Below are 15596 nucleotides of genomic sequence, written 5' to 3'. Positions count from 1 at the left end.
TGACAGCAGCATTTCAGTAATTTAGAAAAAAAAAATTATATATATATATATATATATATATATATATATATATATATATATATATATATATATATATATATATATATATATATATATATATATATATATATATATACACACACACACACACACACACACACACACACACACACACACACACACACACACACACACACACATACATACACATACTGGAGACAAGCATTTTTTAATAATTTTCATTGACATGTACTTCTCTGAGATTTTAGACCAGTCAAGTACTGCACTAAAATTAATGCTTGAATGCATTTAAAATAATAATAATAATAATTATAATAATAATACAATTGAGAACAGGGTCCAAACTTATCACTCAAACATGTCAGTAGGTGTTTAGGTTAGCCTACCTCAACACAAAACAGGGAAAATAACATTTTATGATGAATTAGTTTTTTGATCAAAAAATCAAAAAAATGTGATTCTATATGCTGAATTCCTGAAGTTCTCATGTCCAATTGAGTGCCCAAGTACTCATGCCATTCCCCAATCAATATCAACTTTTACTTATACAAACAGAATGTGATGCTCTAAAAGATGGTGGTAATGATGTTATTGACTAAAGTTTTATCATTCTAACAGACAGTCCATATGCATTTTTTAGTTAAATGTTCAGTTCAACTGGCAACCCTGTGTTCTTGGGCTTGTTTAGCTGCCCTGGAACTTCTGCATGATAAGGCTATTGGGTAATGCATTGGTAAATATTACACCCACAAAAATATGTGTCCCCCACAAGGAGTGCCGGATCGCTCTGCAGCAGCCGAGGTCCTCAATCTGAAAGCCCAGCTGACGGTATCGGTCATCTGTCTCAAACAGTGTGTTGTTCGTGTATGAGCCAAAGAACTGCAAATGAAAACACACACTTGTCATATAGTTATTATATACTTATCTGATCACATCCATCTCCACAAAAATAGCAGTTGCTTGCAACCCGTATTTAAAAGATGTCAGGAGGCTGTGTAAAAGGTTGAAAAAAACAAAAAGAAAGAAAAGAAAAAAGGCACCAATAATGCTGAAAGGTACGCACAGGTGTTGGTGCAGCATTTTTTCCATCCCTATGATGTCTTTTTCAGGGATGTGCCTGCTTATTTGAGCAAGACAATTCTAAGTGACATGCTGCACAATAAAAAAGCATGGCTACATAATAAAAGAGTGCCAGCACTAGACCGGTATTCCTGCAGTCCAGACCTGGTGCATTATGAAACACAAACTATGAAAACTGAGACCCCAGACTGATAGGCAGCTGAAGTCATACATCAAGAGATTCAAGGGATTTAAAACTTACACAATTGCAGTCCTCAGTTCTCATATGCTTACTAAGTGCTGTTAAAGGAAAAGGTGGTGAAACAGACTGGTTAGCATGCCCATGCCCAAATTTTTTGGGACAGGTTGCATGTATCAAATTCAGAACAAATACATACACCTGATACACATCAGGAAGACCATTATGACCACCTGCCTAATATTGTGTTGGTCCCGCTTTTGCTGCCAAAAAAGTCCTGACCCATCGAGGCATTTTTTGTGTAAATAAATAGCTGAGAAACGCAGTCAAAGATCAAAGTTGTTTGTGTCCATTATCACAACTTCTACAGTGTCACATTTGAAACCAAACAAAAAATATTATTTTGACTAGTGGTTTCAGATTTATAAACCCTACTGCACATATTGTAATATGTGAAATACAATGTCCATAAGTTGACCACAATGACTGTGATTGTTCCTAACCCTAACCCTTGGTAGAATTGGATTTCTAGCTTCTCCGGCTGAAACAATTCCTTATAAAGCAAATTAATCCATGGATGAACTGACATTGCGCTGTTTCAGCAATACAAGCATTAACAAGACTGACTGACTGACTAACCCACTGACTAAATATGTGGTGAGACCTCTGTGGTCAAGGTTTGAGCTAAGAAAAAATAAAAACTGAATTGTTTAAATTGTCTTGAAGATGTCTTAATTCCACCAAACAAACTAATTTAAAAGATTTGATGAGGGATTCATATTTGATAAAAGTATTTGGAACTGCTTCCAGATTCAATAAATGCTATCAAACCCCTTCCTTACCTATGTCACTCCTACAGTATTAATTGTGTTATCTTACTGCCAAGCCTGAAGACGGTTCAATAAAGTCAGCCCAGAATCCTTCTCTCTGCAGGGCGTAGCAGATCTCCTTCGCTCCATCAACAAACTGCACAGAAGAGGAACAACTTAGTCTCAGTCAGTAATGTCATTATTAGTAATTGTGTTTCACTGATAATTTACTGATTTGCTTTATCTAATGCACTTCACTTAAATTATGGGAACATACTGAATAACATTTATTGTGCTCTCCTGCTCTCTCCACCATTGTAAAGAAAATAAATTTGGTTGAGAAGATGAACACTTTCTTTTTTTAAACTTTTGTGGCAGTTTTTATGCTGTTTCTGTTATTGTTATCAGGAGCGCATCAGAGAGGACATTGTTTACACACACGACAAGCTGATTGTGCTGTGTAAACCTGCACTGCTGCCCGAAGCCAGGCCTGAGGTCCCGGAGGAGCTGAGGAGGAGACACTGGGGCTGCACAGCCGGAGCGTAATGGAGGGCGAAGAAGAGGAGTATAAACCGGCTGTACTGGCGAACGGGGAACGTGAGGTCTCTGGGTAATAAGACGGACGAGCTTGCCGGTTGATAGAGACTCAGAGGAAATATCATGAGTGCAGTGTGTTGTGTTTCACAGAGACTTGGCTTCACTCACACATCCCGGACCACAGCGTGGCGGTACCTGGCTTCAGCACTGTTCACAGGGACGTGATAAGCAGCGGAGAGAAGAAGCGAGGAGGGATTGCACTGTAAGTGAATGAGAGGTGGTGTAATCCTGGACATGTTCACGTAAAGGAATGTCTCTGTAGCCCGGACATTGAACTGCTGACTGTGGGGATGTGACCGTATTATTTACCCCGGGAATTCACGTCCGCTAACATTATGGGTGTGTACGTTCCTCCTTCAGCTGATGCAGCGGTGGCCTGTGACATCATCCACTCTGCTGTTGCCCAGATACAGACACAGCATCCCAGTGCCGTCATAGTCATCACTGGACAAAACACTTCCAACATTTGTATGCTAATACTAAGGACGCATACAATCCAACAGCCTGCCCCTCCCTTGCAGCGGTGGCCTGTGACGTCCACTCCGCTAATGCCCAGATGCAGACGCAGCATCCTAACACATTTATTGTCATCACTGGGGATTTTAATCACGTTTCACTGGACAAAACCCTCCCAACATTTCACCAGTATGTTGACTGTCCCACCAGAGATGATAACTGGATCTTTCGTATGCAAATGCTAAGGATGCACACAGTCCCACAGCCCTCTGCCCCCCTTGGAAGATCTGACCACAACTTGGTCCTGCTGACCCCTAGGTATGTCCCTCTTGTTCAGCGGCAGCCTGTTCATACTAGGAGCATGAGGAGGTGGACTCAGGAGGCTGCTGATGCACTACAGGACTGCTTTGAGTTGACAGACTGGGATGTACTTGTTAAGCCACATGGAGAGGATCTCAACAGCATGACTGACTGCATCAAAGAATATGTCAGGTTCTGTGAACACACCACCATGCCAACCCGGACTGTATGCTGCTTCCCTAGTAATAAGCCGTGGGTCACCAATGACCTGAAAGCCCTTCTGAACAAGAAGAAGAGGGCGTTCAGGTCTGGAGACAGGGAAGAACTGAGGAGAGTGCAGCATGAACTCAGGGATATGCTGAGGGCCTGTAATGAGACCTACAGGAGGAAGCTGGAGGCCAAACTCCAGCAGAACAATGTGAGGGAGGTGTGGACTGGAATGAAGTAGATCATTGGGTGATGAGGTGAGCGGCAGACAGTCATCAGACAGCCTGGAGAGGGTCAGCCTTCTGTCATCTCCCCGACACCTCCAGACCCCCACACACCTCCACTGCCCTAAATGCTTCCTCCCCTCCCCCCTCACTCCCCTGATGTAAGCTCTCCTGTGCAGCACCTCTCCTCCTCCTCCTCCTCCTCCTCCACTCCACCAGCACCCTCCCCCGCATGACTGTGACTGCAGGCCAGGTTACGAGACAGCTGGAGAGACTCCACCAGCGGAAGGCTGCAGGCCCTGACGGTATCAGCCCCAGCATCCTGAGGACATGTGTCAGCCAGCTGTCTCCTGTCCTACAACACCTGTACAACCTGAGCCTGGGTCAGGAGAGAATACCAGTGGTCTGGAGGACGTCCTGCCTGGTTCCTGTGCCTTAAGGCAGGAACACACCGGCCCAACCGCTGGACGTCTGAAGCATTTGGGGAGACTCGGACGAGGTCGGGAACAAATATGTTTGGTGTGTTCAGCGGCATCGGAAGCTTTTGGAGCCGTGCGAAAGTTGTCGGCTCTGATTCAGCATGCAAAGTCTGAGGAGGAGGGCTGTCGGACGTCTGAGCCATGGGCTTCTCTGATTGGTTGTGAGCCTGCTGAATGGCCGTTCTGATTGGCGGTGTGGTAGTGAATCAGCGCGGTGTGTGGGAGGGGCGGAATACTGTGTGCACTTTGCGGCCGGGATGAAAACTACATGCAAAATGTGATATTCCGGGGAAGGTCTTTGAATCCACGGACGGCCGAGACATCTGCGGGAAATTCTGCGATTGCGGATTCCTGGGGGGACTACATACGTGTGTATTCACTCTGTATTCTGATTATGTTCAGAGTGCTCCTACAGATGACAGCAGAGGAGGGAAGGAGAAAAGAGGCATGTCTGCTCTCATTGGCTGTAGTTGTTCCTGGCTCTTTAAGCTTTCAGTGAATGAGCCAGATATTGAACCTGCTAGATGTCCAGCAGTTGTTGGCAGCACACCTGCAAGCTCTTCTTGAATGCAGGCGATTTGCCTCTGATGTGATCTTTTTGTCAATGATCTAAAAAAAAATGGGGTTTAGGCAGTCTGGGTCTCCCATCCACGGTCACCCTGACCATCCAGGGTACTCCATCCACTTCCTGGGCTTACCCTACATGTTGGCAGGTTGTTTGCTGGCTGATTTGAGGCAAAGGACCTCAGTCCACATTTGTGCTACCTACAGGGTATTTTGGATTTCCTACAAAAGCTGCAACAGCAGCAGATCATGATGGCTTAGACTGGTTCATAGCTAAGAATCATCTGCTCATTAAGCAAATTCTATGGTAAGACTGCAGGCTGAGGTCCATGGTCATTTTTGTTTTCTTTGTACAAAGGAAAACATCTGCACTCTTCATGTCCTGTGCAAACTCCAGCTTATCACTGCGGTGTTATAGGGGGCAGATGCTGATAGGGTAATTGGTCGGACTTCACCTTGACCCCACATAGCATCTTAAACTTCAGTAGCTGTGAATGAGGTGCCAAGTAATTTGTTGAGATTAGTTTAAGAGCAAGGCTGGAATCCAGAGTGCTTGTGCTCCAGGGTTGACCAGATTTTGTAGTATACCGTTTTATCAAATATTAAATGAGGTGTCTAAGCCTTACTCAGAGATGGCCTCCTGATGATACAGTATATATAAGCTTAACTTTGACCAAGCAGTATGAACTGCCAAACATGAAAAATAGCTCATCTACAGCAGCATCATTACTGCTTGATATATGCTAGCAACTCACCTTGTCAAGCATCTGCTCTCTCTCCTGCTCCACCTCAGAGCACCACGATGTCATATCATTCTGTGTCTTTTGAGTGACTGTGACAACCGTCATTTCAGAAGATGGAGCCTCAGGAAACATGGACTGGATATCTGTTTATCACATTATCAGGAGACATACAAATCAGACAGAAACAACTTATCAGCAATAAGGGCCATTACAGATGCCAGAAGATCTTCTCAGTAGAGAAGACTTAAACATTAAATATTTTTTAGGGCTATGGGATTAAAAAATTAATAGGAAATGTAGAGGCCCTTGGCCACTGGCCATTTCATTGCTATTATGTTTACTAAGAGGCCATTTCTGCAGTGTGCAGTATCATTGCAGTACCTTTCTTTAGTAGTTCTGGGCAAGACTGAATGGCACACTCCACACTGGATTTAAAGTACTCTTCAGCTCTACTGACATTCAGAGACGAGGCTGGATCATCTTTTTCCTGCAGTGAGTACAGACACACAGACGCACGCACGCACGCACAGACAAAAACAAACAGACTGGTGTCAGAAGAGCCAGTGGATAAGCTATTAAGCACTACTGTTTGATATTTTGTTTCCCTAACCTTGGCCTCACTTTAAAAGAATTTAATCTTATTTGATGAGATAATTAAAAGCGCTTGTAATGTGCTATTTTATATATAATATATATATATATATATATATATATATATATATATATATATATATATATATATATATATATATATATATATATATATATATATATATATATAATATATATATATTTTATATACACATATAATATACACACACATATATATATAGTGATGTCAATATTATTTCACTTACAAAGAAGTCTCCAGTGAACTGAGTCGCGATGAACTCGCGTCTCTCACTGCTGGACAGGGGACACAGCACCTCAGGGACCACAGTGTATGCAGAGTTCTTCTTCTGCTCTGCTACTCCTTCCAGGTGGCAGTCAAAACCGACATTACCAGGTGGCTGGAAGCGCTGGTCTTGAGGTCCAAAAGGCCCAATGCCCTTATCAGACCACACTGTATGCAGTCCTTAACAAGGGAGGAATGTTAAGAAAAGTACATGAAAAAGTTACTTTCACAGAAAATACAGTGGCTTGCCAAAGTATTTACCCCCTCTTGAACTTTTCCACATTGTCAAGTTACAACCACAAACGTAAATGTATTTCAATGGATTTTTTTTGTGATTGGCTAACACAACGAGGTGCATAATTGTGAAGTGGAATGAAAATGATAATTGGTTTTAAAACATTTTTTAAAATGTGGTGTGGTATGCCAAAGTATTCACCCTCCAGAGTCGGTACTTTGTAGAACCACCTTTGGCTGCAATGACAGCTGCAAGTCTTTCGGGGTAAATCCTGACCAGCGATGCACATATAGAGACTGATATATTTGCCCATTCTTCCTTGCAAAATAGCTCAAGCTTACCGTAGTCTGATTGGATGGAGAGTGTCTGTGAACAGCAATTTTCAAGTCTTGCCAGAGATTCTCAATTGGATTAAGGTGTGGACTTTGACTGGGCCATTCTAACACATGCATACTCTTTGATCTAAACCATTCCAATGTAGCTCTGGCTGTATATTTAGGCTCGTTGTCAGGCTGGAAGGTGAATTTCCGCCCCAGTTTCAAGTCCTTTGCAGACTCTAACAGGTTTTCTTCCAAGATTGTCCTGTATTTGGCTCCATCCATCTTCCCATCAACTGAGACCAGCTTCCCTGTCCCTGCTGAAGAAAAGCATGCCCACCATGTTTCATGTGACTGCGAGGCATGGTGAGGGTAAACAGTAGTGCTCTGGTGTTAAGTTACGGTGAAGATGGCTAGGATAGACATTGTAGTTCATGACTTCATCAGCAGATGTCAAGATCAGCAACTGGAAAGCCACTGAGATCCAGGAGATGCTAACTCTGAAGCTGTCAGCCTGTTGTTGTAGCGGCAAGCTACTAACGGTCGCTACTTTCAAATTAAAAGCCCCCTGCTAGGTTCGAATGGGGGTGCAATGTGAAGCTCTTATTTTGAAGACAAATACAACCTGCTTCCTGTTAGCTGTCTGTTGCTTGAAGCAGCTAACGCGAGGCGCTCCGCTGCTTCCTTTAATAGCGGGGGTTTAACATCGGTGTGTGTTTGACGGAGGAGGTGAGAGTATGGGCCACGGCTCTATAATTAAGTAAATCTATCAAGTGTCGCCACATTTCTTTCGATGCATATGTTGTACTTCGCTGTTCACACCCAACTTTGTGCTTCACATCACATCATGTGTTTATGCCTACCCAAGTGGAGGCTTTTGCAAAAGAAGGAATATTAAACCTCCAGAGTGCAGCCTTTACTCTGCAGCAAATGTGTCGTATTTTCTATCTAAAAGGGGCTAGTAATTCCTCTCTCAACCAGTAGAAAATGCTGTGAACACCTGATTATGCATGAAAATAAAAATACCGTCATATACCATGAAACCATGATATACATTTTTGGTCATACCGCCCAGGACAAGTGCTAACTATAAACCAAGATTATGTTACTATACTACACTACACTACTTCTACGCACACATACACATACACACACACATTATTCTTTTATTTGTTTTATTTATCTTTTGATTTTTTATATCTAGCTGCAAAAGAGAGAGATCGTGAATAGGAGGTGGCCTGGCAACTTGTTTCTGTACTGTGAAAACAGAGGCTGGAAAAACTGTGATCAAACTATAAAACAAGGCAGCACTGACCAAAAATGAACCGTGATCCTGTTCATTGTCTATTTCTCTCCTCAAATGTTTTCAGAAACCTAGATGTCATACCTTATTCTTTACTAGATAGCCGACTGTATGTCATCTATCAGCGGAGGTGTAAATTGGTCCAGTGTGTCACAGTGCAATCTGGTTCTTTTCCACCATCTGGGCAAAAGGGACCACCACAGCCCCTTTTTTCTCTGGTCACGCAGCATCAATGTTTGGGTCTTTCTACTGCACTGTGATGAGAGTTATGGCTTCACTGACATGTACTACTGCAGTGCCCGTAGGAAGCATGTATTCCTATCGAAAAGTGGGAGGTTAAGTAGCTTTTTCATGGATGGCCAATGAGGCTGTGTTTGAAGGTGGGACATCAGGGATATAATTGGCCGTTTATGACTACTTTTGATTTTACTATCATATTTCACCGTGCCTTGCCTTGTTTGGTGTCATTATTTTCAGCACAACCTTACATGTGTGACTGTACAGTTATTTTTTTCATTTCAACATATTGTGTTAACATAATGGACCTAAAATCACAAAAAACATAAAATCCGAGTAGGAAAAAGTTAGATTTTTTTTACTGTGAAAACCACAAATATGTTTAATGAACCATTTTTATTACTTATAATGCCAATTTAAATTGTTGTTTGCTAAATATGAGTTTTTGGAATTTACAAAGTTATATGTAACTATTTACATTTAAATGCAGGCAATGCCTCAGGCTCAGGGCTCCTCAGCTCATTCCTGCCTGCTCAGCATTCAGCAGTCTCCTCATTGTTTTGACTCACTAAACACACTACACCAAACACTACATAACACACTAACTATACACTTCAAACACGCCAAATGTCACAAATCTCTCAACTCTCAAAACTCGCAGCCTCTGTCATTGTCTCTGTCACCGTCACTGCTGCTGTCAATCTTCCGCAAACGTCCCTCCCACAACTTCCCCTGTATCCCAGCAACCAAATCATGTGGTTTGTCATATAATTATGTAATTGCTTGGTGTGGTGCCTTTTTCACCAATAGGAACGTGTTTTTTTTGCTTGCAAATAGTTTCTGGTTGCAGACACTTTTGTGACAAAAGCCTGTTTTTACTGTTTCTTCCTGCACCAGACACAAAGCAAACGTGATGGCAATGTTAGCGAAAAAATGTGGCGGACATTGTTTTTTGTAAGGTCCGGTTTTAGACATGCCGGTGCGTCCGTTGAGTCAGGAGGTGGGCCAGCAACTAGCTACACATGAACATCCAGATTCCAATTCCAGTTTATTGTCCTTGTGTATCCGGATCTCCTCAGACCGGAAGAGACTCGGTCTGGCTAGCAGAATTCGTGAAGCATTTCTGAAATAATTCATTATCGGTATCATTGTAGTCCAAACAAATGAAACGTTGCACACCCTTGAACCAAGCAGCAGCCATGTTGACAATCTCAGGTCAGTCTGACCCTGATCTGCAGAGATATTTGAGGCACACATACACAGACAGACAGAGATTCCTTGCTTTTATAGAGAGATGATTCCAGGGAATAATTTCCATTTACAGGAAATTGATAGAGAGCCTAATCACATGCATCACCTGAAGCTTAATATCAGAAAAAACAATGAGCTTTATCATGTTATCTAGTAGACATTTGTATGAAATTTTAATTAGTGTATGAATTCTGGAGTAATGGCAAAACATGTTTTTTGAGGTCACATTGATCTTGACCTTTGACCACAGAAACAATTTCTTCTAACAAATTAGGAGAAATTCTCTCAGGGTCTTCAAGAGATAATGTGTTCACAAAAATTGTACGGATGGGTGGATGGACAGATAACATGGAAAATATATGCAGAAGCATAAAAATCAATGGTATACCCATGTCAGAAGTAGTGATGGCTACGTGGGGTTCATCAAAGGCCAGGGATCCAGCAGTAGACAAGGTTCTGGCTCCAGCCACACGATGCACCAAGACATGAAGACCTGGGAGGTAAGTGACCAGTCTGGCTCTGCTGCACATCACCTGAACACATTACATGCAAACACATCAATGCAGGCCCGCCAGGCTTAAATTTCCCACTGCCAGGCTAAGCATTATTGATTTATTCATTCAAAATATGTTTATATACATCAGTAACAAAGGTGAAGTGCAATGACAACATCTTACGATCAACATGTTAACACAGCAGGTCTGAGGTCAGGTGTCTTTTTCATCACCTAGCACCCCACAAACCACTGCTACTGTCACTACACGCAAACTAGGCTACTTGTGATTGAACGGGATGTCACAAAGAAAAAGCCCAAAAAAACACCTTTTTTCTCAGAAGTCGGACAAACACAGGTGGAGACGTTGAACCCGCTTGTTCCCCTGCTGACCAGGAGTGCAGTGGCGTGACATCGGCTGTTTTAATAAAGTCAAAGTTTCAGGTATATTTTGCTAAGCCTGTCGCAGCCATCGCCAGCAGACAACGCAGGGATCCTTAACCAGAGCTTTTATTGAAGCTGCAAGATGTGCTAAACGCTCATGTTGGGTCTCTCCACCACCGCACCAGCATCAATATGGCAGCAAGCAGAAGCAAATGTAAGCAATGCCACTTGTTTCAAATGTAAATACAGTGCTGACTGAAAGTATGTGAACCCCTTGAGCAGTTTAGAAGTTTGTTGTTTTACCATGATTTTCTTATTTTTTCATCACCAGTCTCACTGGCGGAGACAGAAACGTGTTCCAGCATTTTGGTTTTTCTGTTCATAATGTACATGTCCATGTTACAGCCTGTCATGAGCCATGAGACTTACAATAGCCTGTTAAGCCTGTTGAGCACATGCTGGACGGATTGACTAGTTCGGTCTAGCTATCGGAGGACATGGTTGTCAACAAACCGGTATGTGGCTACTTGCACAAACACACTGTTTTAACTATGTTTTTATTCATTTTGAGTCATACACGCTACAGTGCTGTGTTGTAAGGTGTCTGCTGATGAGGAGGCACGTGTTAAGGATGACCACCAGTATCTGACTGTCCCAAAGTTACTGTGAAATCAAGGACCATAAAAGAGAGTCATAAACATTTCTATACTAACAGAGAAGTGGAAAGAGTCCTGATCTCTTTCCTAATCCAAGAAAGATACAAAACTGTAACCTAATCTCCTCCTTAATAATATATTTTTCAACAGCAGGACCAGACCTACACCGTGATATGTCTCTTATCTTTTAAATCTAATCCTGACCCAAGTTATAAGTTCTTGTTTTAATGTCTGAGGGTCTGGTGAAGACACAGTGCCACCTCCTGGTAAGTTTTGGTACAATTTTCAATGGACATCATTAACGGAATGTGATCTATTTTTAAGTTACATATAGTTTCTTTTAACTCTGGTACATGTCTGTGAAACATAAGTCGTCACTATACGAAATATGCTTAAGCCATCAGTGCTGCTGAGACCTATGTACCTGTGATTGTGATTTATTATAACCAATAATCACTTTTTTGCCTATTAAGCAACTCTGGTTGTGTTTTGTTGTATTCCTGTAACAAATGTTGATGTGAGACCAAATATTCAACCGCAATTTTTAAAAACTTATTAAACCATTAGTTTGATTCAAAAAGCAAGAAGTCGGTAATATGAGCTGTGATTTCACTGGAGGAAGTGACGTGACCAGGCCGCCCTCGGTTCTGTCTTCAGCTCCAACATTAAAAGAGCAAGCATCCCACTGCTCTGCCCTCTTCTCTCTTCATTTTGCTACCCGCTCTTCGTTTTCCTACTTTCTTACTAACTTTATTCTGAACATGCCTAACTTCTTATTTTTCTCATTTATTTCGTACTTTGCTTAGTTTTTGGCGGCTCCAAGTTTTAATGGTCTCCGGAGGTCTGAACCACTTGTAAGATTCCTCTTCAAGTAAGAAAATATCCTTTTTGAAACTTACGCACTGATGAAATTGATTTTTTCTTTTTCTCCTTTTTTCTTTTATATTCCTTTATATTGTTAACGTGCCGTATTCAAAGCCAGACAAACCTATTTTTGTTTTCTTGCGTTTAGTGATAGGGAGAGTTCGTCCGGCTGGCGTTTCTTTCTCAGTTGTTTTACACAAGAAGCGTCAACAACACAAGCGCCACCCGCTTACTGCATCTCGTGCAAGCGTGGAACATATACACTGCCGTGGAGCTGGCAGCATGTTGAAGCGGTGTGTTTCAATGCAACTTTTCTGCCGAATGGGTCAGACAAGAGGCAACAGCGTGGTCGGAGAGTGGTCGGATAAGGGAGCTGGACGTCTGGGCGGTGTGTGGGGGCCTTTAGGCCGGTCGACCAATCAGAAAACCGCATGACTGTCGCAGTCATGCGGTTTTCTGATTGCCCGTCAATAATATTCTTACACTAAATGACAGCCAATTAATCTAATTCCATCCCACTCAACAGCACAGCAATCTGATCAGTATTTGTTTACCACATATGAGTCTCTATATCACAGTCATGGTTACACTCTACAGTCTACAGCCATAAACCTTTACATCTGTCTGCATTATTTTGTAGTGAAATGTCTTATTCAGATGTTCAAAAACTTGCATGGTTTGAAAGAAAACAAATCTACCTGCATTTTTTAAATTTGCTTATTTTTTTGGAAAAGTTAAAAAGCAATGCCTTCTGGGAATTTTGAGACCGAATCGAGTGGACCGTGTCAGCCCTTTGATGCAGCCTGAATCAATGAGAAAATAAAACAACCTTCCATACTAGTGTTTATAAAGTATTTTTTTTGTTGCCATTGTCATAAATGTGTAAATTCAACTCTACTGATATTATGCAAGTCAGAGTTAAATGGACATTTTATTTAAGGTTTTTTCGGGAGGGTGACCATTAATACAACGTAAATGCTGCCTTTCAACTCGATGCTTAAACATGACGTTGATCAAACACCTCGATGTCTGAACTGAATATTATAGTCGTCTCAGGGATAAACACATTTCTGTTTTACGCACTCGACTTACACGGGCCATCTTTGTCTGCCTCCGTTTCCTTGCAGTGTCCACTTCGTTTCTGTAGGAGTAGATGATGACAGGTCAGGAGCTTTATTCCAAAAAAGGTTATTCTACTAACACAACTAATGTTAAAACCTCAACTAGGGAAAGAACAACGCGTGGACGTTTTAGCCTTCAGCGTGTCAATGAATACTCTGTGAGAAAAATCAGCTTTAGAGACATCGATAGAATTCCAGCTCGCCTACTTACAACGTTTGCTGCCGCATGCTACATCAAGGGAGCTATTACTAAAGATTCGATTTCGGCGTTACAATCGAAATATGTTGATAGTAACGTTGCAAACGTTACCGATTACTGGGAGCCAACAGAAAAAAAACAAACATGAACTTACCTTAACTTTCTGAAGTTCAAACCAGCTGGTAACTGACAGCGTTAATTACTGACCGTTAGGACACCGAAAAAAAAAGACGTCATGTGATATTTTTACTACACGAACTGACGCTTTTAAAGACTGAAATCGTTAAATATTTGGATTAACACGACTGAAGCTCCACCATTCCTCCAATGGTCGATTCACCTTGAATTAGCGCATGCGCAACGGAGAGATTGGTCTCCTTTTGCGGTTGACATACTATTTCAATGCGCATTACCGCCACCAAACGGTCAGGAGGAACCTTTTCACCATTGATGTGTAATTGTTCTGAAGTCTTTGTTACTGAAAGTGCAAAACCTTGGCATGTAAAAAGCCCTCTGGAGGCGTCGAAGTCGAAGAATATATATAGAATATATATATAAGAATATATATATAAGAATATATATATATATATATATATATATATATATATATATATATATATATATATATATATATATGTATGTGTGTGTGTGTGTGTGTGTGTGTGTTATATGTGTGTGTGTGTGTGTGTGTGTGTATAAAAACCTTGGCATGTAAAAAACCGACACTTTGGCAGTCATAGTTTCTACAAGAAATCAAAGCATGTTGCACTGTCTCAGGTTCCTGACATGAACACAAGCCATAGAGCTTTTATTAAAGCTCCTTGCACTACTTGTGGGCAAGATGTACTAATCGTTCACCATCGCACCAGTATAAATATGGCAGCAAGCAGAAGCAAATGTAAACAATGCCACATTGTTTCAAATGTAAATATGTGTCACTGATAATGATGAAATATCTATTATGAAATATCCAGTAGTTGGTTTGTCAATTGCGGCAATATGGAGCATGTCCCTGTCACAAAAAAAAACCTGCTTCGCCCTTTCAACCTACCACCGGGCTTAGGAAGTTTTCTGGGGGAAACCCCGTATGTATATATACCCTGTATATATATATATATATATATATATATACATATATATATATATATATATACACACACACACACACACACACACACACACTACTCACAAAAGGTTAAGCTATAGTGGTATTATATCATGAAAGTAGGGCATTTAAGTAGAAGCATGCAATGGTGATTACTGAAACAAAAGCCAACCACAGTGGTGGGTACACCACAGCAAAGAATCTCAGTGTCTCAAAAACTTGTCATGTGCCCTTGAGCATCAATTACAGCTTGACAATGATGTCTCATGCTGTCCACAAGTCAAGTTATTGTCTGCTGAGGCATGGCATCCCACTCTTCTTGAAGGGTGATCCTCAGGTCATTGAGGTTCTGGGGTACAGAGTTACGAGCCTCAACAAGGTGACTCAGCTGATCCATAGGTTTTCTACGGGATTCAGGTCTGGAGAAAGTGCATTCCATATGAGTACCCCAGACTCCAGCAGCCGTTCCCTAATGATGCGCCCTCAATGATCGGGAGCATTGTCGTCCATGAAGATGAAATTAGGCCTATGTTGTTCATACAGGGACACAATGATTGGATTAATGATGTTATTCAAGTAGTATGGGCTTGTCAATGTACCATTCAGAAAGTGTAGTGTAGGTCTATATTGACTAGACACACCTGCCCACACTGTAACACCACCACCATCAAAGGCTCCTCTGGTGACAGCAGTGGCTGATGCATAGCATTCTCCTGGCCATCATTTCTGCTCACCGTAAATCGACTTTCATCAGAGAACAGCACTGAGGCCCACTGGTCCCTCGTCCAGTGTAAATGCTCCTTGGCCCATGCAAGACGATGACGCCTGTGCCTGGTGGTGTGGTCAGGTACCCTTGCGGGTCATCTAGCACACAGACC

The 15596-nt window shown here is 41.8% G+C and overlaps 1 protein-coding gene across 4 annotated transcripts; it reads right to left on the bottom strand.

Moving 5' to 3' along the window:
* Window positions 1-212: 212 nt before the first annotated feature.
* Window positions 213-14003, bottom strand: mmadhcb (metabolism of cobalamin associated Db). 4 transcript variants are annotated; one of them, XM_037110404.1, is made up of 9 exons: window positions 13768-14003; window positions 13377-13434; window positions 10285-10429; window positions 6516-6733; window positions 6126-6145; window positions 6040-6077; window positions 5671-5801; window positions 2159-2245; window positions 213-900 (listed from the first exon to the last, which is right to left on the bottom strand). In XM_037110404.1, exons 2-9 carry the CDS (start codon window positions 13392-13394, stop codon window positions 706-708), a joined length of 852 nt encoding a protein of 283 aa, XP_036966299.1. In that variant the 5' UTR covers window positions 13395-13434; window positions 13768-14003; the 3' UTR covers window positions 213-705. The 4 variants fall into 4 exon arrangements, with proteins under 4 accessions (XP_036966299.1, XP_036966297.1, XP_036966298.1 ...); XM_037110405.1 differs by adding an exon at window positions 1343-1380 and having other exon boundaries at window positions 762-900; window positions 6040-6145; window positions 13768-14000; XM_037110402.1 differs by having other exon boundaries at window positions 6040-6145; window positions 13768-13987.
* Window positions 14004-15596: the final 1593 nt, after the last annotated feature.

This window comes from Acanthopagrus latus, chromosome 9 (assembly GCF_904848185.1).
Source record: "Acanthopagrus latus isolate v.2019 chromosome 9, fAcaLat1.1, whole genome shotgun sequence".
NCBI lineage: Eukaryota > Metazoa > Chordata > Actinopteri > Spariformes > Sparidae > Acanthopagrus > Acanthopagrus latus.
This window is presented reverse-complemented; position numbering and strand designations above follow the sequence as displayed.